Source organism: Bison bison, unplaced genomic scaffold, assembly GCF_000754665.1.
Source record: "Bison bison bison isolate TAMUID 2011002044 unplaced genomic scaffold, Bison_UMD1.0 scf7180017864144, whole genome shotgun sequence".
Lineage (NCBI taxonomy): Eukaryota > Metazoa > Chordata > Mammalia > Artiodactyla > Bovidae > Bison > Bison bison.
The window spans coordinates 956,713-978,975 of NW_011494716.1; the positions used below are offsets into that span (position 1 = coordinate 956,713).

General features: G+C 44.5%; 1 protein-coding gene and 1 pseudogene across 2 annotated transcripts; both read left to right on the top strand.

Annotated features, from left to right (window-relative positions):
- The first annotated feature begins 3,475 nt into the window (after nt 1–3,475).
- On the top strand, nt 3,476–4,949 carry LOC104988980 (annotated as a pseudogene).
- Nucleotides 4,950–9,297: 4,348 nt separating this feature from the next.
- On the top strand, nt 9,298–21,307 carry LOC104988895 (zinc finger protein 75A-like). Of its 2 annotated transcripts, XM_010840366.1 has the most exons (8): nt 9,298–9,488; nt 10,500–10,584; nt 10,984–11,112; nt 12,684–12,879; nt 13,545–13,636; nt 13,918–14,044; nt 15,999–16,106; nt 16,293–21,307. In XM_010840366.1, exons 3-8 carry the CDS (start codon nt 11,092–11,094, stop codon nt 16,889–16,891), a joined length of 1,143 nt encoding a protein of 380 aa, XP_010838668.1. In that variant the 5' UTR covers nt 9,298–9,488; nt 10,500–10,584; nt 10,984–11,091; the 3' UTR covers nt 16,892–21,307. The 2 variants fall into 2 exon arrangements, with proteins under 2 accessions (XP_010838668.1, XP_010838669.1); XM_010840367.1 differs by lacking the exon at nt 10,500–10,584.
- Nucleotides 21,308–22,263: the final 956 nt, after the last annotated feature.

The window sequence follows — 22,263 nt, forward strand, 5'->3', positions numbered from 1 at the left end:
TCCTCCCTCAGAGGGCTACCAGAACTTGACCAACAGCTTCTCAATATAACTCTGTAAGAGGACCCTCTTGGTCTCCTCCGCACCCCACGGTATTCATTTATGAGAACCAACAAGCAGCCTTGATGCCTCATAATAAGGCTGGTCCACAAGGAATACTAGATGCCTGTCATAATCACTTGAGCAACTTATTAGAAGTTGAAACTTCATGATCAACTGCTAACTTTTAACAAGCCCCAGTGTGATTTACTCATTAAGAGTTCAGTAGTAATAGTTAATTGTTGGTTTCCTAGAAGCCATCAAAGAACAAAATAATAGTAATTACTTTTTAACATTTTCATATGGGACATTTACACTGAAGCTCAAAAAGTGCCCTCATTTACCTACTTTTCATTGGTGGTCCTTTTTTTCTAGAAATAATGTATAAATGAATGCTAAAAATACTATAGTAAAAATGCTTTTTACTATAATTTGTAATCCACTTCCTTCTAAGCATTCCTGTTTGATTGTATTTTTTACAATTAGCATTTAACCATCACATTTCAGTAACTGCTAAGATGAAAAATGAAGTGGACATTTAATATTCCTATTCTAGTTTTTTCCTTATTTGGTACCATACATTCTCTTAATGAAGTTTCTCTCCTTTTCCCTGGTTGGTGTCCACTTGTTCCCTTGATACTCTTTCTGTTGTTCTAAGGTTATTATTCTGTGCTTCAGCAGTCAGTGTTCTAATAGTCAAGAAGTGTGGTGCAAACTACTTTGACAGATGCCTTCATGGCCAGTTCAGCTTACCTTACTTTATAACTATTGACTTAGTCAACAAAGTGTTTTTTGCAACCAGTCCTGGTGCCATAAGTTAGGATTTATCACCTTTAATTCCCAAATTGATGTATTAACTGTGCTGCCAAAAACTGGTTCTGTCTTTATCTCTGCCTGTGGATGTTTGCTCCCTAAAACTGTTGGAGAGATATGTACTGTGAATGTTCATTTATTCATTCAACATCAGATACTGATATAGAGCACTTATGTGCCAGGAGCATTGTTTTAGGTGCTGAGATTTTATGTTTATGAATATTTTTGGTTTTGCATTTTTGCTTCTAAAGAATGCTGGATTGGGGATAAAGTGGGCATTCTTTAGGCTCCTTCTCCATGGTTTAAACAACTTGTATAATATTTGTTGTATTCATTTGTTTGGCACTTTGGCTTTCCATGGTCAGTTTCCCACTCTGCCTTACCTTCAAGACCAACCACAGCTTCCCAAAAACAGAGTAGGAAAAACACAACTCTACTGTCTTACATACCTTAATGTTTTGTTGGGTTTTTTTTTTTAATGTGGTTGGGTTGATTTAAACTCTTTACATTTTGTGAGTGGATTTGCACAATTTGGAGAGCATCTCCAATAATTTTTAAGAAAATATTATAAGTAGAGACATAATTAGAGCATTAGAGCAGAAATAAGAAATCTAGCTACATTCTCAGTAAGTCATGAAGACAGAAAGCCAACTCTTATGAAAAGTTGGGCACTTTAGTATATCAGCAATTATATCCTACTTGCCAAAAGAGTATTTTTAAAGCTTGTGTCAAGTTTTTATAACTACAAACCCCCAAATGATGAGAAACATCATCTCAGGAAGCATTACTTGACACTAAAGAAACTCAGTAGTAGAGAGATTATTATTGAAGAATTTGAGTAGACATTTCTCACAATAAGATATACAACTGGGCAGTCAGCATATAAACAGGCATTCAACATCATTAGCCTTCAGGGAAATTCAAATCAAAATCACACTGAGTTCCCTGGCAGTTCAGTGGTTAAGGCTCTGTCACTACCAAGGGCCCAGGTTTGACCCCTAATTGGGAAAATAAAATCTCACAATTCGCCAAAGAAACAAAAAAACATTGAGATACCACTTAACCTCCCCTAATGTGGCTATAACCAAGATTAATACATGTTATCAAGGATGTGAAGAAATTAGAACCCTCACACACTGCTTGTGGAAATTTAAATTGTACAGCCATTGAAGAAAACATTTGATCAGTAACTTCAAAAGTTAAACATAGAATTTCCATTTGTCCCAGCAATTCGACTGCTAAGCATTGTATATACCCAAGAGAAATGAAATCTTATGTCCACAAAAAACCTTATATATGAACATACATAGCAGCATTAGTCACAGTAGCCCTGAAGTAGAAAGGACCCCAAAATCTACCAACTGATAAATGGATAAAAAATGTTATAGTTGTACAACGGGATATTATTAGCAATATAAAAATAAAGGAAATTATGATACATGCTGTGACATGGATGAATGTTGAAAACATGCTAAGTGAAAGTAGTTAGACATAAAAGGTCACATGTATTACATATCAAGAATAGACAAATTTTTAGAGAGCAAAAGTGAATTAGTATTTTCCAGGAACTGGAAGCTGCAGGGGGTCGAGTTTGCTAAAGATACGGGGCTTTTTCAGGGGATGAAGAAAATGTTCTGAAATTAGTGATGATGAAATGTAAATATACTAATAAACTGCTGAATTAAATACTTTAAATTGTGGATTTTATTATGTATCTTATATCACAATTTAAAAAGTGACAAGGGATGTAAGTATGTATCATAATGCTGTTTTTATCTTCATTTCGTTAATGACAAGTATACTTCCAGTATTAATACTAGCAGGTGGAACAGGGAAGAAGATGGTGGACAACAAAAAAAGGAAGATAAAGTATAGGCTTTGAAAAGAAGTAAACTAATTTATGACGATTTGCAGAAGCAGGGATTAGGTGTTAGAGTGGAGAACCAGTAATACAGGAAAGAAAGAATATTGTATAAAGATTGGAAAAGCACTAGAAAAACTAATAGTATTAGGGTTCCAGCTCTGGCTAAGTTAAAATAAGCATGCTTCACCTTTTTTCTCACATAGACAACAACCTTAAAATTTGGGTAAAATGCATGGAGCAGCTATTTGAGAACTTTATTAATCGCAGGTGAATTGGAGAACAACAGTAGAATTCAAAGCATCACAGAACTGATAGTGAATTTACAATTTATGTTCTCTGATATTCCTTTACCTCAGATTAGCACAACTAGCAACCTGAAAATGAAACTGTAGTAACATGGAGACAAAAATACAACATTTATTTATGACAAACTCAGGGAACTAGGAAAAGAATGGAACTTCTTCAACCTATAAAAGAGCATCTATTTTTATAATTAATTTTCCCACAAGTTGTGGGATCCCAGTTTCCTGACCAGGGATTGGACCCAGGCCATGGCACTGAAAGCACCAAATCCTAATCACTAGGTCACCAGGGAACTCCCAAAGAGCATCTACTTTTTAAAAACCCATTGTAAGCACCCCGCCCCTGCACTGCGCAAATGGCGAGTGAGACAGCGGAGACGCGCTGAGGAGCGGAGGCGAGAGTGCAAAGCCGCTTCGCCCCTCATAGTCCGGAGCCCGGCCGGGCCCTGCTGCAGGGAATATGTACTCTTCCATTCTTGAAACCGAGTCACACAGCGAGGAGAGCGGCGGCTCAGCCAACGTGGTTTATAACATTCACGTGAATGGAGTACTGCACTGTTGCGTGCGCAACAGGCAGCTCCTGGGGTTGCACGAGCAGCTTCGGAAGGAATATGGGGCCAATGTGCTTCCTGCATTTCCCCCAAAAAAGCTTTTGGCTTTGACACCGGCAGAGTGAAACAGGAGAGAGCAGTTAGAGAAGTACATGCAAGCTGTTCGGGAAGACCCATTGCTTGGGAGCAGTGAGACCTTCAATTGTTTCCTTCGTCGGGCACAGCAGGAGGTCCTCACAGAAGAGGTCTCTTTGGAAATGCCACTCAGCAACGGGCAGAAAGTTCTGGTCAACGTGCTAACTTCAGATCAGACTGAATATGTCCTGGAGGGTGTGGCTGCAATGCTGGATATTCCAGATGACTTGATCAGCTACTTCAGTCTCTTTCTAGTTCGAGAAAAATAGGATGGAGCCTTTTTGTTTGTACGGAAGTTGCAAGAGTTTGAGTTGCCTTATGTGTCTGTTACCAGTCTTCAGAGTCAAGACTGTAAGATTGTGCTAAGGAAGAGTTATTTGGACTCTACCTACGACGACAATGTCATGGAGAACCGGGTTGGCCTGAACCTGCTTTATGCTCAGATGGTAGCAGACATTAAGCGTGTGTGGATCCTGGTGGCCAAGGAACAGTAGCAGCTCAAATCACTGCAGGAGGAGGTCTCCAAGAAGGAGTTCCTGCGGCTGGCCTAGACACTGCGGCACTATGGCTACTTGCGCTTTGATGCCTGTTTGGCTGACTTCTCAGAGAAGGACTGTCTGTAAGCACCCCGCTCCTGCACTCCGCAAATGGCGAGCGAGACAGCGGAGACACGCTGAGGAGCGGAGGCGAGAGTGCAAAGCCGCTTCGCCCCTCACAGGCAACAGTGAGCTCAGCCTCCAGCTCCGCCTGCCTGGCCAGCAACTCCGTGAAGGCTCCTTCCGGGTCACCCGCATGCGATGCTGGTGGGTCACCTCCTCTGTGCCACTGCCAAGCTGAGGCACAAGCAACCTCGGCCGGGGTGAGGTGCACCTGGAATTGGCTTTTGAATACCTCATGAGCAAGGACCAGCTACAATGGGTCACCATCACCAGCCCCCAGGCTATCATGATGAGTATCTGCTTGCAGTCCATGGTAGATGAACTGATGGTGAAGCAATCTGGCGGCAGTATCAGGAAGATGGTGCACCGGCGGGTGGGGGGCACCCTGAGATGCTCAGACAGCCAGCAAGCCGTGAAGTCACCACTGCTTCTTGAGTCACCAGATGCCACCCGGGAGTCCATGGTCAAACTCTCAAACAAGCTGAGTGCTGTGAACCTGCGGGTGATTGGCACGCCTGGTACAGATGCCAGTGCCAGTGACGTCCACGGCAGTTTCGCCTTTATGGGTATTGGAGACGAGTACCTGTGATCTCCAGCACTCGGATATCTGCCCTTTGCCCTGGGGGAATGTTCAGAAACTAGCCCTGTGCCTATATCCCAACCTGCCTCCCAAATGGGGCATTTTCCTTTCTCTTGTCCCCTTTTCTCCTCTCGGCCAGGGGCGTCCTAACTCACCTCTTTTTCCCCCACCGTCCCCCATCCTGGGGCTGGCTACACAAAGGATCACCTAGAGCTGGCCCTCAATGCCAAATTAGCATTTAGTATTTTGCACAAAGTCCACCGGACCACGGCCACCTGCCTGGGGAGGAACTACAGTTCCCTCCAGGCTGCTTCTGGTTTCTAGGGGCCATGAGTCAAGGGGATGGGCAGAGGTCTGTGTGTGGTCTGGCCCAGCTCTCCATCATTAAATTCAGCCTGATTGCTGCCTAAAACAAACAAACAAACCCTATTGTACATATCACACTTAATTGTCAGAAACCGAATGCTTTCCCTCTGAGCTAAGGAACAAAAGAAGAATACCCACTCCTGTCACTCCTGTTTAGCATTGTACTGGAAGGCTGGGCCAGTCCAATCAAGAAAGAAAAGGAAATACAAAACATCCAGATTGGAAAGGAAAAACAAAACGTTCTTATTCACAGGTGACATGATTGTCAATGTAGAAAATCCTAAGACCCTACCAGAGTTTCTGGAGCAAGGACATTTAGTAAGATCACATGATGCAAAGTCAACAAACAAATTCTCTTTCTATACACTGGAATTAATATAGTTTATAATAGCTTCAAAAAATTAAATAGTTATAAATCTAGTGAAACATGAAGTCAAACAAGTCCTAAATAAATGGGAGGACTTAATCATGTTCATCTGTTTTGATCTTTACAGTGTTCCTGTTTACTGTGTTCATTTTATAGATGATGAAACAAAGTGCGAGAGAGATCCACAGGCTACCACAGCTAATTATTTGCAGACTACAACAAGGTTCCCAAGTCTCTAGGTTCCTAACGTTCTAGGATATCTTCCTGCATTTATTTATTTGTTTAACTAGCTGAGCAGGGTCTTAGTTGCTGCACGTGAACTCTTAAGTTTCAGCACGTGGGATCTTTTAGTTGCGGCATGTGGGATCTAGCTCCCCTGCCAAGGGTCGAACCCCACACTCCCTGCATTGGAGCGCAGAGTCTTTAGCCACTGGACCACCAGGGAATTCCCTGCCTCCCTATTTAGACAGCAGGGTAATTGGATGGCTATATTGACAGGAAAGAGAGGTGGGTGGGGAAGAGAGGGACAGAATTGTGTTTGATTATGGGAAGAAGTGAAGGAAGAGCAGTGATTCTCGATAGTACTACTGTGGCTGTCTCGTCTGTAAACGGAGGGAGAACAGGTGCTACAAGGACCCTTCAAAATAAGAGAAACGGAAGCGCCCAGTCAAACTGAAAGGCCTGGCGATTCATGGGGTCGCAAAGAGTCGGACGCGCCTGAGCGACTGAACTGAACTGAACCAATAGGAGGGATTAACAAATAAGCGGTTTAAATAGGTTATGACGCAACGAGGATCCCGTCTTCTCATTGGGTAAGACTGCTGTCGATTAGCGAAGGGGCGGGACCAGTTGGGGAGGGCTATGCTTGTTCCGCGGCGCTGGTTTCTGGCTTAGCCTTTGCGCATGCGCCAGAATTTTTTTAAGTCATGGCTTGCACAATGGCAGCTTCCGGCCGCGCTCTGGGAAAGACGGCCTGGTGGTTGACTGACTGGGTTGAGGGCGGTTTTCCCGGTGGGCGGACCCGAGCCCTGTAGCTCCCTCCTCTCTGAGGCTGTAGTCGTGTCTCGGATCCTTGAACGGGAAGACACTCAGTGGCCATGAGCTGCAACCTCCTCTGTTTGGAGAGGCCTGGGAACGCGGAAGCCTGGTGTGTGGGCCCTGTCGCTCTTCGCCCTGTCCCTCACTTTCCCCGTGAAGTCGCCTTTGAAAGGCCCTACGCCTCTTGTTCTTGTGATTTACGCGAATAAAGCACTGGTTCACCAAGGCCTTATGGCACTCATGTGCTGGGCAGTGGGGACACGAAGACAGCTCAGAACTCCTTGTCTTCAGAGAGCGCCTAGACTATGGAGTGGATTACCCCGCAGAAACAAATTCTGGCGTTTAGGTGGATAATGTAGCTGAGCAAGAGCCGTGTACCTCTGGCGCAGAAAGCCAAACTCTGACCGCAGGTGTTTGCAGTGTAATAGAGGCGGGGCGCGCAAGACAACAAATACCTGTTCGGCCCCCAATATTAATAGTGCTGAAGTTCAGAAATCCCACCTTAGAGCCATAGGAGTGAAAACGAAGGGGAGACGGATCTCAGGGACATCTCAGCCGAAACCAATTTTCAACTTCGTTTGTACTCTTTATAATGCTTGAGTATTGGACACCTGGTCAGTAAACCAGGTGTGAAGACCCTAGTCGTCTTTGTCTTTTTTTACCCATTTATTCATTTGCCAAATGTTTACTTTAGGACTAGACACTTCTTGAGGTGCTGAGATTCACCAATGAAACAAATTACCCACTCTCCAAGAACCTTACATTCTGTGGGGATGACAGACGTTAAACCTATTAATATATGTCAAATAGTGAGATATGCTTAAAATTCCTATAAGATGGTACTTCTCTTACACCAACCCAGACCATTTACTCTGCACCTCCTAAGTGCCAAGCACTGGGCCAGATGCTATACAAATAGCATTTCTAATCTTTTTCTCTGTGCTGCATGGTATTGTTATGTTCAGATGAAAAATAGAGGCATAGAGAAGTTCAGTATTTTCCCCAACATCATTAGTATGGATTGAGCTGGGACTGGAAACTGTATCTAGTTGATGGTCAAGGCCTGTTTGATTTCCATTAGGTAACTCGTCTGTCAGCCTGATTATATCCACGTTGTGGGGATTGAATTTGGCAACTTGGAGAGCTCCCACCAGCTCTTCGGACTCTCCCGTTTCAGCAACTGCTGGGCCTCACTAGCTTTCAGCCAGCTCTGGGAACCTTGGTCATGATGGTTGGACCCCAAGCTGCGTTCAGGTATAGGATCCTGGAGCTGAAAGTAATTTGTGATGGTCTGCACAGGGAGATCCAAACCTGGGTGAGAAATGAAGCATTGAGAAGGCAGTGAGCTTGGTGCAGCATCTGGAGTGAGAACCCAGCAGAGGAAGGCGTGGTGACAAAGGGAGCATGGAAAGAGAATGGAAATCAGATTGGAGACGGCCTCGGTGAGGGGACAGGCAGTTGAAAAAGGTGGAGAAGCTTAATTTAGCTTCTGCTTAAGCACTTGTTTTCCTCATTGGTGTCCATGCCAGTTTTTTATTTTTGTTTCTCCACGCTGTGCAGTATGTGGGATCTTGGTTCCCCAACCAGGGAGCAAACCTGTGCCCCCTGCAGTGGAAGCGCAGAGTCCTAACCACTGGATTGCCAGGGAATTTTTGATTCCCGGTTTTAGGAGACCAGATTTCCTTTTCCCCTTTGAAGGAAGGAGGGAGAGTTCTCAATAGATATTGGCTGTAGAGAACAAAGGAAGGGAGGTATCTGTCCCTGTAGAACTCAAGCTTTCTCCCCACACATTATAATGATCCAAGCCATCTCTGTAAGTGACAATCTTCTGGTTCTTGACATGTCTTGTAAGACAGAGGGATTGCAGTGCTCAGTCAGCTGTGGGAACTTTGATTGCGTCTCAGTGTCTAGCTTGCACCTCTCACAAAGCAGATTAATAAGACAAAACTGCCTTTGTGAAAATTACTATCTTATTTAAAATGGAATCAGAGCTCAAAGGAGCAGATATCATGCCCCACCTCTAGACATCAATTGCATCAGCAACAGGAAGAAGGTTTACTTTTCTACCCACCAGAAGAATTTCTACTGGCCCAGCAAAATACCTGCCAATGGGAGATTGTCAAAACTCAGCCAATGAAAACCCACTATACTCCTTCCATTTTCCTCCTTTGGATTCTTAAGTCACGTTCGCCAGACTTGCTAACGGTTGCGAGTTTACATATTCCAACCCTAAATTGTTCCCAAATTAATTTTTCTGACAAAAATAACAGGCTATTTTATTGTTTTAGGTAAACACCAGGTACTGGAGGAGGCTGTGAGAAGCGGCGGGGGCCCAGCTCGGGTACCGGCAGGGACGGGGGCTGCACCCGGCGGGACGATGGGTTACCGCCCGCCACCCGCAGCGATGGAGGAAGAAATGCCCGCGAGAGGGCGGCGCCCATGCAGGGACCCCAGGCTCCAAGGGCCTGAGATTTCGCGGCGTCAACTCTTTCTCGCTGACAGGCTGCTCCCTCAGTTGCAGCCGTGATAAAGCAATGGGCGGTGCGGAGCCCTCTCCGGAAGTACGTCACTTCCCCTTCCGGTTGACCGGGTTTTCCGGCCCCGGGGAATCTAAGTGGAACCCGGCGTTCCCCTCTTCCCCCCGCCTCTAGCCTCTGAGTGGCGCTCTAGGCGGCGAGGCGGGGGCAGTCCTCCTCAGAGCCACTGTTAGACTGGAGGCGACTTGCGGTTGAGCCCTGGGAAGAGGGAGCGGCTTCCGTGAAGCCAGGCCGTCTGAGGTAACTTAGAGGCGGCTTCCAGTTCGGCACCGGCTCTGAAGCCGCCGAGAGACCCCCGCCACTGCTGGGCAGCCGGGGGCGTTTGCGAGCCGGGCAGCCGGACTGACCCGAGCTAGGCCCGCCGTCAGGCTCCTGAGGATGATTTCTGCACTCTTTGCGCGGGTGGCGCCCCGTGCCGCGCACCTGGAGGCCTCTCGGATACTGCCCGTAGGCCCAGTGCTCGCGGGCGCGCCCCGCGTCGTGTCCACTTTGCTGCCTCCACCGGTGTTTCCTTTACTGGCTGATGTGACCGCGGGAGAAACGAGAGGCCCAGGCTCAGAGATCAGCTTCCGTGTTGCGAAAGCCTGTTTAGTGTCCCGTGCGCCCCCTGAGCCGGCCGGCCATCCGGAGCCGGCCGTTTACGGATACCGCGGCTTCCTGGGCAGAATTTCTGTGCCCTTTCTTCTGGTTATCTTAGGGAAAGTGAGACAGACAGCTCTTTCCTCCCACGGCCCACCAGCATCGCTTAGAGGTCTAAAGGACCCTTGGAGAATCTGAAAGGAATCAGTAGCAGTTGAATGTAATGGCCACTCACGTGGGCTCCCTTTTTTTAAAATCTCTTGACTGTGCTGGGTCTTTGCAGCGTGCGGGCTCTTTTTAGCCGGTGGGCTTTCCCTAGTTACCTACTAGACTCACTTACCCTGGGGCGTGTGGTATCTTAGTTCCCTGACCAGGGATCAAATCCAGGCCCCCTGAAGTGGAAGGCGGATTCTTAACCCCTGGACCACGGGGAAGTCTCACCACTTGACATTTGAATAAACAGTTTGTGAACAAGGGTCAGCTGTAGTTTTTTCCTAGGTCAAGAGAAATTTGAAATACGGATATAAATCTTCTACATAGTGTTTTTTATATGTCTTGCAAAGAAATGCCAAAATAAATGTTGAACAACTAGTTATTGAGGGATGCTTTTTCAGAAGAATAAGGCTCCATTTTCCTAATTACTTCCTTTCCGCTCTGGTCTCATTGTTGCAGCTCTCCTACAAGTTTTGATACAATGGAAAGGAGCACCTCAAAAGGTCCAGGAAGTGAAGGCTTTCATCTTCCCAGAAGGACAAAGGTTATAGAAGTTGTATCCTCTTACTAAAGACAGACTAGGACAATATGTTAAAATTTAAGACAAACTCAGAATATTCTACTGATCTTTCCTTAACAATAGAGAATGACGTAGGAAGTTTTTCAGTTAAATCTTGGGATAATCCCCGAACTCCTTGCAGCCAGTGGGTATTAGTTTTCTCATCCATATACTTTTCCTGATTGTTTTTTTAAAGGCAAAGTGATTTATTGGAATTTGTCTTCAGTAAGCTGTGCTGTATTAAGTTGAATAATAGAAAGTAGAAAAACATGGCCCTGGCAGTTAATTTTTAAAGTTCATCTTTCTCATTATAACTAGCAGATAGTAAAGTTCATGTGACAGCATCTTACTGACATGCACTTTTTTCTGCCCTGAATGCCTTAGGAAGAAGATTGTTTTATTGATTTTGTTCCAGACCAGACTGGGCCTCAGTTGTCATATCTGGAGCTGGTGGTGTATCTGGCACAGGAGCAGAATTGTTCCTAGATCAAAATGATGACAGTAGATCTGAAGGTGTGTAAGTACTTGAATGCTCATTTCAGGGCTCTGTGGGAGACCAAGGGGCCTGTGGCAGAGAACTCCAGTCAGCATAAGAAACATGCCCCACAAACAAGACAGTCTGACTCCTGAGAGGTCTCACCAGCACTTCCGAAACTTCCTTTGTCATGAAGCAGCTGGACCCTGGGAGGCTAGTGACCAGCTCCAGGAATTATGCTGTCGGTGGCTGAGGCCAGAGATTCATTCAGAAGAGCAGATCTTGGAACTTGTGGTGCTAGAGCAGTTCCTAACCATTCTGCCTGGGGATACCCAGACACCATCCACAGAGCATCGAGGAGGCTGTGGTCCTGGTAGAACACTTGCAAAGGGAAACTGGCCAAACAAGGAGTGGGGTGAGGAGAAAAATTCTTGATGTGCATTGAAATAGAGTGAAGGTGGATATATTGGGGCAGTTAATTGGGAGAAAAAATGGATTAGGTCACTATTGGATTGCTCCTTTAGCACTTGTGAAGCAGGACCTGAAAGCACAGACCCACAGCCTTAGTCAGCCCATAGGATTCAGAGATCCTGGTAGAGACTTCCCTGGCCTTAGGGACAGAGTTGAGTTTTGCTCTCTTTGGAGCCAGGGTGTGTTGAGGGTAATGAGCCTAGTCTGGCTTGGCCAAGGAGATGGACCTCAAATTCTTAGAAACATACAAAAAGCACTAAGGAGCTGGAGAGTTCAGGGCAGATCAGAAAAGAAAGGACTCTGAGAGACCAAAAGAGAGCGAAGCTATGAAAGAGAAGGAAAAAAACCACAACTGACTAGGGGATGACTGCCCAGGAAGGGGAAAAAGTAGAAAGAACACAGAGAAAGAAAGATTTGAAATCCCAGCAGAGTAACTGAGAGAAGAAAGACCCTGAGGGGTAGTGTCCTCTGTACCATAGGCGAGAGCCTCCACTGCCCTCTCTCAGTGGTTGTTCCTGGCTCTGCTCTGAGTGGGGATCCAGGACATGCCCTTGGGCAGGTGACAGCTCACCAGCTGGCCTCAGGCCCACTGTGAATACCAGGAGGGCACATGTTTGTCAAAATTATTTGAACATAGGTCAGAGCTATGGCTCTTTTCTTCTGCTTTTTTCCTCCATTTCATCCCTATTGTCTGTGAGAATCTTCCCTGACCATGTGGAATATCTGGTTGACAGGACAACTTTTAAATTCAATTCCTTAATCTTTTGAGATAATTAGAAGACAGGAAACCACTAAGGCAAGGATCTAAGTTGGGAGAGAAAGCCTGTCAAGGCAGCATGAGAACAGGTGGCCTGTGCAACCCTGTTAGTGGGCTGAACTGGGCTGAATTCAGAGAGTGGGACTGCTGTCTTGGAGAGCTGGCAGTAACCACACCCTTTACTGGTTTCTCCCAATTTTCCAATGCTTTATGGATCTTTCTTGTGGAAAATTGGTGGCTGGTATCTCTAGGTCTTTGTGTCATTTCCTTCAGCATCTCCCTCTTTCCCCGCAGTCTGCACTCTCTGCTTTTTCTTCCCTCTCCCATCAAGCCCAAACCAAAAGTCAGTTCTGTGGTAACAAGTATGGGGGTTATTTCTAGGTTGCAGTCCAGGAGCTGGGAAAGGAGGCAGTGCTCTTGGGAGAAGCAGCAGAGGCCCCAGGCTTCCAGCTGAAGCCAGCAGAGTCCCAGCCAGTGGGCATGTCCCTGGAGGAAGAAGTTTGGAATATACACCAGGGTCTACAAGAGCCACTGAGCAGGAATACCCACAAAGAACCTGAGCCCGTATGTGAGAGGGGTAAGGATCTTCATGTTACTTTTCTTCTCCTGGGAGGTGGGATATAATTTAAGCCAGAATGTGTGTGTACTTTCTGGTTACCCTGCCCTGTGGATCTACTAATGCAGCTACATTAGCAATTAGGATGCCCCCCAGGTGGCGGTAGAATAGGTCATGTGGGGTTGAGGGTGGGGATTGGCTTAAGATACAGAAATCTAACTGCAGAACCCTGGTAATGATACTGGGAACTCAGTTCTTTAGAAAAGTAGAGAGGATTGGGCCCACCTGTCCTTGTAAAAACAGAAGGAATTAAGGGGTTATCAGTGACAAAATGTGAATAAAATTGTATATAGGCAAAAAGTAACAATAAAAAATTAAAAAAAGCTAAAGCAACTTTTCTTACTGTACACTAGATTCCTTGAGTATTTTGTTCTCAATTCATGTCATGACTGGATAACAGGTTTTTTCCTTTCATAAATTTGCTCAGGAAGATTAGGGAACCTGTTTCAGGGGCTGGTAGATTCAGTGGTTTTTATCTACAAGGAGAGAGCCATTTCTAGACACCACACACACTTGTAAAGGTATCTCATCAATCCTGAAAACATGAGAATCTTTTACATTTTAGAAATGAGCCTAGTATGTTTAGAAACGGAAGATAAATTTCTGTGGTGCTTTTTTATCCACAGTGGTACCTACTTACCAGATCCTAGCCCTTCCTGAGGAAACAAACACCAAAGACTGGACAGTGGCACCTGAGTTCGTCTTGCCTGAGTCCCAGGTGAGCTGTGCTTTCCAGCTTCTTGGGGCTGCTTCTCCCTGCTGTCTGTGACCCACCCTGCCCAGCAGGTGTTCAAAAGCATGTTAACTCAGATGATCTCCCAGGGGAACTGGGTACCTCCTGGGCTTACTGATCCCTTCCCTCTTTCTTTTTTGCCTCCTCACTTTAAAAAGTATCATGTGTTGTTCCTTTAATATCTGGCTAACATACGAATCATGGGCCAGATGGTTGGGCTGTCTTTCAAGTGGCAAGTTCTGAGTTAAAGCCATTCTCTTCTTTAGGGTTTGTTGACATTTGAGGAAGTGGCCATATACTTTTCCCAGGAAGAATGGGAACTACTGAATCCCACTCAGAAGGCCCTCTACAATGACGTAATGCACGAGAACTATGAGACTGTCATCTCTCTAGGTAAAAATTCTCTTCCCTTTGCATAGGAATGGACTAATCTGTCACATTCTTGGTTTACTTTTACCCCCGTGAGAGAATCTCTGTTTCAGTAGCTCGTTGATTCTCAGATAGTAGTTCACCACAGGAAAGGTGTATCTGGAAACCCTGGAGCTTCTGCCAAGTTCACATGTTCATTCCTTATCCAAAATTTTTGTTCCCTTCAAATCTGCTTTGCTCTACTCTCTCCTGTCTCCCTGAAAGACACAACCATTAACCTAAAGTTCAGGCCAGAAAACCCCTGGATCATTTTTTACTGTGATGTTGCCATCATACCCTACTACTAACACATCACTGATCATCTTGGCTCCACAATCACAGTGTAGTTTGAATTGGATCATGTCTCAGCCTCTTGCGCTGTTCACATCCTCATCTCAGCCACAAGGTTCACCTCAGTACTTTCTTACTGGCACCCATTGCCACCACTCCTGCTCTCCCATCCTCAGTTTTCCACACAGTAGCCAGAGTCTTTTAAAAACCTAATCATGGGGTATTTCCTGGCAGTCCATTGGTTAGGGCTTCTCATTTTCAATGCCAAGAGTGTGGATTCAATCCCTGGTTGCGGAACTAATATCCCAAAAGCTGCATGATCCGGCCAAAAAAAAAATGCCTAATCAGATCATGACATTTTCTGCTTAAAAACCTGTCATAGGAGAAGGAAATGGCAACCTACTCCAGTATTCTTGCCTGGAAAAGTCCATGGACAGAGGAGCCTGGCAGGCTGCAGTCCATGGGGTTATATGACTGAGCACACATGCATGAGCGTGGAGGGAGATGGGTTGGTAGCAATAAGCTGGTAGAACTTTAAAGAAAAAAAAAGAACAACCTATGATAACTTCTCAATATATTCAGTATTAGAACCAAATTCCTTACCACAGCCCCCAGGATCCTCCAAGGTCTGGCTTCTCATCTGCTGTCATCTCTTGCCACTTGTGCTCTTGCTTCATTCTTCACTCTTGTCATCTTGCTGTTTCATGGACTTCAAATGCTCATTTCTTTCTCTTACCCTCTGCCTGGTACACTTTTCTGTCACATGACAAAACTCACCTTAGGGTTCTGCTCAGGTATCATTTTCTAAAAGCAGCTTTTTTCACAGTCTTATCTAAAATAGTGTCACAGAAACAGAACCTTAAATGTTCTCTTACCCTTCCTTAGTTTCCTTTAAAACATTTATCACTTCCTGACATTTGTTTGTCTATTGATGTTAGAGTGTCTGACTCTGCATGAGATGATAAGCTCTGTGGTAGCTGGGGATTTGGCTTATTCTCCACTATGTCCCTGGTACATAGAGGGTGCCTGGTGCACCATAACCACTCAGTACGTATTTATGGAATGACTGAGTAATGAATACTTTCCATACTTGGCAGTACAATTTGGAGTAAGTTCACTAAGTAATTCTTGCCTGTTTCTGCCACCTGGATGTGAACCAGTGAGCTATGGGAGTGGTAGAAATCTTTTCTAGTCCAGTGTTTGGTGCTTGAGAACTAAATAAAAAGTTAGTATAATGATGGCATGTATCATTTGTGCATGATACATGCCCATTGACCTTCACATGGACTCACCTAAACCTGGTCTTATCCAGTATAAGTCTTCCTGAAGACGTAATAGCACCAGTCTATGTTTCCTGCAGGCTCTGGAGTTTGGTTACTCCTTAGTTGAATATGGAGAAGTGGTGTCAGAAGATGTGGAATTTGCACTGGATTCCTGTCGATCTAGCTTAGGTTCCTTTCTCAGTCTTTGCTTTTCCTGCCCAGTCACAAATGCAGTATAGTGTAAACTTAATATTGGATATGAGAGTACCCATTTAACCATTCAGGATAACAAACGGTTAAAGTATCTTTTGCTTTTCCTGAAGTAGTCTGAAATTAGTGAACCATTTATTAGTTCTAGTCGTTGACCTCAGTTTTTTATTTCACAGCATTATTTGTGCTCCCCAAACCTAAAGTGATGTATTTAGAGCAACGGGAAGAGCCATATATTCAAGGATCTCCAGTGTTCAAAGACAATCCTGGAGAGCTGCTTTCAGGTAAATAATACCATGGGAAGAGGAGAAATGTGCCTAGATTAGGAACCTTTCCAAGGGCTTAACATTTTAAGATTCTACTTCCCTATATATATATTTTAAAATCAGTGAATGTTGTGCTTTTTTTCTATCCCCATAGTTATCTTGCTCTGACATACAGTAGACTGATTCTTATGTTTATTCCAACAGAGATAAAACTGAAAAATGACATGGAAAATCATCAACTCATGTGTCTTTCTGACTTAGAAATACAAGCACCAGGAGACATAGTATCAAAAAAAGCCAGTGTGAATGTTCATCAGAAAACAACAGGCAAAGAAAATCATGGTGATGTGCATAGGCTGGGGAAATGGCACCAAGATTTTCCAGTGAAGGAAAGAAATAAACTTTCCAACTGGTGGGAGGAAGAGCTGCTGAAACTTATGGAGCTTCATAAGAAAGAACGTGCAACAGAGAAGCCTTTTAAATGTCAGGAATGTGGGAAAAGCTTCAGAGTTAGTTCTGACCTTATTAAGCACCAAAGAATTCACACTGAGGAGAAACCGTATAAATGTCAGCAGTGTGATAAGAGGTTTAGATGGAGGTCAGATCTTAATAAGCACTTAACCACACACCAAGGAGTAAAACCGTATAAATGCTCCTGGTGTGGGAAAAGCTTCAGTCAAAATTCACATCTCCACACACATCAAAGAATTCACACAGGAGAGAAGCCCTTTACATGTCATGAGTGTGGAAAAAAATTCAGTCAAAATTCCCACCTTATTAAACACCGGAGAACCCATCTATAACACATGCAAGCATCAGTGAATGCTCAAGACTTTGACACCAGGATTGACACCAATGAATCAAAGCTTATCCAGTGTTCTTAGTCTAAAAAATTTACCAACCAGAGTTTAACCCTAAAGTTTCTGAAAAATTTCAAAATTAAGAAGCATGAAGAATTTTTTACCAGTGGAAAATTTGGTGATATAAACATCATGTTTCACAGAAAGAAGTTAGGGTTGACTGTGAGAGGAAACAGTAGTAGTTAGTTGTACTACTTACTGTTTTTACTTAGAACTATCACTGAATTCCTTAGGAAAATAGGTGTTCTAAGAACCCGAGTAAGGGAAAAAGCTTTTGGGATTGTAGCTGACAGAATAGCAATACCAGCGTCAAATAGCAGATGCAGTCATGATCACCAGTCTTCTGTGGTCACAGAGGTAAATATTGTTTTTCATTGATCTTCCAGCCACTGTTAAGCACATATGATGGAAACATTTGTAGCATAGTTTTCCAAAATAAAAAGCAGTAATATACGTGTTTGATTACATACATTGTCTTTCAGGTAGCCGACTTAGCAGTTTCAATAGTCTTTTGGGACGGAAATGAATTTTAACATGAAGTTTTCCAGAAACCAAGTTGAGTTTTCTTACTCTTGTCATTGGACAGTGTTTGCAAAATTGACATGGTTTTGACTTCCTTTATGAATCTTTATTTCTATACCTCTGGAATCCTTTCAGCACAATTTTTACTGTGATGAAATAATTTACTTTACTGGTGGAGAATCTGCCAGGTGAACTGATGCACCATCATACCTCTCATTGGTGATGTTTGAAAAAAGGAGAATATCTCTAATGAGGTCATGTGGACATGAATTGGAATTTTTACCATTCAGTCTATATTAGATGGCAGGCTATAGTGCATGGGGTTGCAAAGAGTTGGACACGACTTAGCAGCTAAACAACAACAATATAATAGATGTAAAGAATTTTCTGTAATAAACTAGACTCCTTACCTCACAATGCCAATAGGATAAAAGAGCCATGAACATGAGTACTTTTCTGAGGCCTAAATGGATATTAATGGGAATTCGGGAACAATTTCTCAGTTTTTTGTCTGTTCGCATTTTAATTTGGCTTTGGTTTGTTATCAAGAACAAGGAGAGGGTTATGCTTGTCTGGGAACTGGCGTGTGTGCAGTAGGGAGGATCCTGTGGGTCACTGGGCGTGGTGCTCTGAATCCAGCAGCAGGAGACCAAGCCCAAAGGTTTGGGAGCTGATGCTAAGTGGTAGGTGAAGGTGGGGGAACCCGCACCTCCTTGGCTGACAATAAACTGTTAAACACACGGGATCTTCTGTTTCTGTTCAGCACACCATAGACTGCTGAGAATCTCTCTGGATTCTGGCTTTTCTTATAATACCTTTTTATCTACAGCCCTGATTCAGATGTGTTCCTTCTAGAGCTTTCGGGTAGTGTTAGGAAAGGAGTTAAATAATGTCTTTAACATATCTCTTAGAAACAAGGAAGTTAAGGCTCAGAGAGATTTAGGGACTTGTTAAGACCCCATAACTAGTGGATCTGTTGGCTGTCACTTAGCTGTAACTAGTCAGACCTGAAGACAGGATCAGTTGGACTGATCTGTATGTTGTCCCTGCCCAGTCAGCCTGGATGACATTGGATCTGTTTCAAGTTTGTAAAACTAATTTCTTGGTTACTGAAACACGCATAAGTCTTCATTTTCTCTATGAAATAGAGATAAAGCTCAACTCAGGGTTTTCTGAGGATTAGAGGGATTGATGAAGGAAAAGTATCTAATGGCCATGCTGGTAGTGGAGTCTCAGACAGTGTCCACGTCCTTTCCTTTTCTCTGATCCGCAGTGGTGTGTTGGGTGGACTGACCACACTGAAGGAGCTAGTGCATCTGTGGCTGTTGGAGCTCCTTCCAGGAGCTGAGCGCTCATTGTGGTGGTTTGCTCAGTTGATTTGTCCTTTGGCTTCAGTGCTTTATGGTGTAAGTCACTTGACCTGTTGGTCTGTCGCTGTCAGCAAGATTTCATTTCCTTCCCCAAGATGAACTCTGTCAAGAATTATTTGCTAAGCACAGCCAGCTCTGCATAGGTCTTACCCAACACCCTCAATCTTAACACCCCTGGAACTCTTGTCTCTTCTCCCAGGATACACCTATGGATTAGTTGCTGGCACTGCATTCATGCATTTGTTTTAATGAGGTCCTATTATGTGTCCAGGTACTTGTTTTTTTGAAGAGCAGACTTTCAACAAGCCTTTTTGTTTTCTTTCCCCACAGTGGGTCTTTGTTGCAGTGTGCAGGCTTCTCTTGTGGTGAGCGGGCTTAGTTGCCCCAAAGCATGTGGGATCTTGGTTCCCCAACCAGGGATTGAACCCATGTCCCTTGCATTTGAAGGCAGATTCTTAATCACTGGACCACCAGGGAAGTTCCCACGTACTCTTCTAAGCTAAGGATATGATAATGGACAAGGACACGAAATGCTTATTGCTGTGGAGCTTGTATCCCAGTGAACAGTAAGAATGGGGTGGTTGGGACTTCCTGGCGGTCCAGTAGGACTCCTCACTTTCACTGCTGAGGGTCTGGGTCCAGTCCTTGGTTGGGGAACTGGTATCCTGTAAGCTAATGTGGGACAGCCAAAAAAAAAAAAAAGTGGGGTAGTGGTTATCCTTTTTTGCTCCTTTTCGTTCGACAGGGTCCTGAGATAGTTTTGAGCAGTGGGTTGTATAGAAGTCTCACTTCTGGACTGAAGCACTTATTTGTTGGTACAGGACTCTTGTGCTGTCTTCTGCCTCAGTCATATAAGCATATAGGAACCACGAGATCAGAACAGTCTGGAATGCTGACCTTCCACACTGGGGAGAGGTATCTGTTCTAGATGGTCTGCCAGACCTGTAATGCACTTTGTAGGAACAATAAATAAAGTTTTGTTGTGTTAAATTACTGGGATGTTGGTGCTGTGTGTTTCTACAGCATAACCTGACCTGTCTTAATTGGGCTGGCTGTTCTGGTAGAGCTCAGAAACCTTTGTCATTCTGCCTGGTCTTTGGTCCTCAGAAGAGATCTAGTTTCCTCTTGATGCTCCACTGAGATGATGTAACTGTAACACCGGTGGAAACACATAGGAGCTTACAAGATTGTAGGTGATGGGAAAGAAAGACTGGATTGCTTACCCAAAACAAATAAGAGGTCAGTTGTTGAAGTGGATGAGGCAACCATCTCTCCCTCCCTCTGACCTTATTCCACTTTGTCTTTGTCCTCCACTGCACCACTGCTCCATTAACCCCTCATGCACTAGAAGGGTTTCTGTCCATCAGTGGGCTTGAGAGTGAGTAGGGATTTCCTTCCATTCCTCATATGAATGTAGTAGACTTCAAGTAATTGTTTGTTAAATACCTCTTGTGCCTTCTGTGAGTTGTGCCTCAGAGAACACAGGACACAAGTCACCAAAATTTCCCACAGTATAAAGAGGAATGTGGCTTCTCTCCCTGGACTGAAAGGTGACAGTTGGAAAGAAACTTGGACAGGAACACAGGAGCAGTACAATCCAGTTGGGGAATGAGAAACCTCCAGTGGGAAAGTCTTAGCCACTAGTTAGCAGCACGGTGTCTTATTCCTTATGTTTGGAATTTGGGTTGGATGTGTGGAAGTTAGAAGAAGGCATTTCTATACCTCATCACAGGAATGAGAGCTGATTACTAAAACAACAATATAAAACTAAAACTATTGAACCTTGGTTCAAAAATGAATTCAGACTTGACCCTGGGTTCAGTCTCGCTAATGTGACCTTTGTAACCAGATGATTTCTAGGACAAACCAGAAGGTGCTTTATTTTTTGTGTGTTCAGTTAACAGCCTTACAAGTGGCTCCAGGGTTGCTTCTGAGAAGTAGATCTCTGATCTAGTCTAGCCCCTAGATCTTTGACACCTTCTCTGCATTGGTCCATCCCAGTGGTCACAGTCTTGGGACCATTGCATACCCAGAGTTCTGGCCATTAAGCTGACTGTAACCTCAAGCTGATCTTGAGAACTTCCACTCTCTTGACTGGAGGGGAAGTACAGGAGGAGAGCCTGGAAACTAAAACTCTGGTGTTTCGATCAGCTTTTGAAACTATGAGAACAGTGTTTAATTCTGCTGGAGAACTTGAGACAAAGAATCCTAAGTAGCCTTTTCGATTCTTCAGGACAAGGTAAGGACGCGTGGAGGTCTAGTTCTTTGTTTTCCTAGTGAACATGTTTTCTGCTGTCCTTTACTTAACTCTACAGTGTGCTTATGTGAATGAATGACACACCCTGCACAAAGCAAGTGAGGAGCCCTGCTCTTTGGTTCCGCAGTGACCTCTTATGACTTATGGCAGAAACCCTGTCAGGGGTTTATACCGACCTGCCAATGGACTTCCCTGGTGGCTTAGACAATAAAGTGTTGCCTACCAGGAGACCTGGGTTCAATCCCTGGGTCGGGAAGATCTGGAGAAGGAAATGGCAACCCACTCCAGTATTCTTACCTGGAAGATCCCATGGGTGGAGGAGCCTGGTAGGCTACAGTCCGTGGGGTTGCAAAGAGTTGGACACGACTGAGGGACTTCACATTTCTTTCTTTTCTATCCATCTGGACAGTTGGGAGTAATGCAGAAGATTTGAACACTGTAAAGGGTTTTCCAGACATTCACTGAACCATTTCATACCACAGACCAGTGTTTACTGAGCACCTTGTGCATTCTCTGATTCATTCCTGTTCACATGTAATGGATCAAGGCTGCCCATTGCTTTTATCTCAGGAGTGTTCCCTCCAGGGCACACAGTGATTTTTTGCTGAAGGCTTCCTCAACATTCTGTGGGTTCTCTCCTGTGTAGTCTCTAAAGTGCCCTCAGTAGAAAGTGTTGAAGCTTTGCTGCTGCTGCTGCTGCTAAGTCGCTTCAGTCGTGTCCAACTCTGTGCGACCCCATAGACGGCAGCCCACCAGGCCCTGCCGTCCCTGGGATTCTCCAGGCAAGAACGCTGGAATGGGTTGCCATTTCCTCCTCCAATGCGTGGAAGTGAAGTCACTCAGTCGTGTCCGACTCTTAGCGACCCCATGGACTGCAGCCCACCAGGCTCCTCCATCCATGGGATTTTCCAGGCAAGAGTACTGGAGCGGGGTGCCATTGCCTTCTCCAGTTGAAGCTTTAGCCACACACTATTTCTAGGTTTCTTTTCAAACAAGTTACAAAAGCATATTGTTGCTGAATCTCTTCCACACTTGGCGCTTTTATAGTTTCTTCCCTGTGTGGGTTCAGTGGGGAGCAAGGCTGGAGCACTGTTCAAAGCATCAACCAAACCCAGTGTACATGTAGGGTTTCTTTGTGTATGAATTCTCCAGGAGACAAGGGTACT

Bases quoted from the DNA above. Each gene is read 5' to 3' on its own strand.
- LOC104988895 (XM_010840366.1), top strand. From the start codon at position 11,092: ATGATGACAGTAGATCTGAAG. The intron at 13,637-13,917 runs GTGAGCTGTGCT...TCTCTTCTTTAG, and splicing joins TCGTCTTGCCTGAGTCCCAG to GGTTTGTTGACATTTGAGGA. The intron at 14,045-15,998 runs GTAAAAATTCTC...TTTATTTCACAG, and splicing joins TGAGACTGTCATCTCTCTAG to CATTATTTGTGCTCCCCAAA.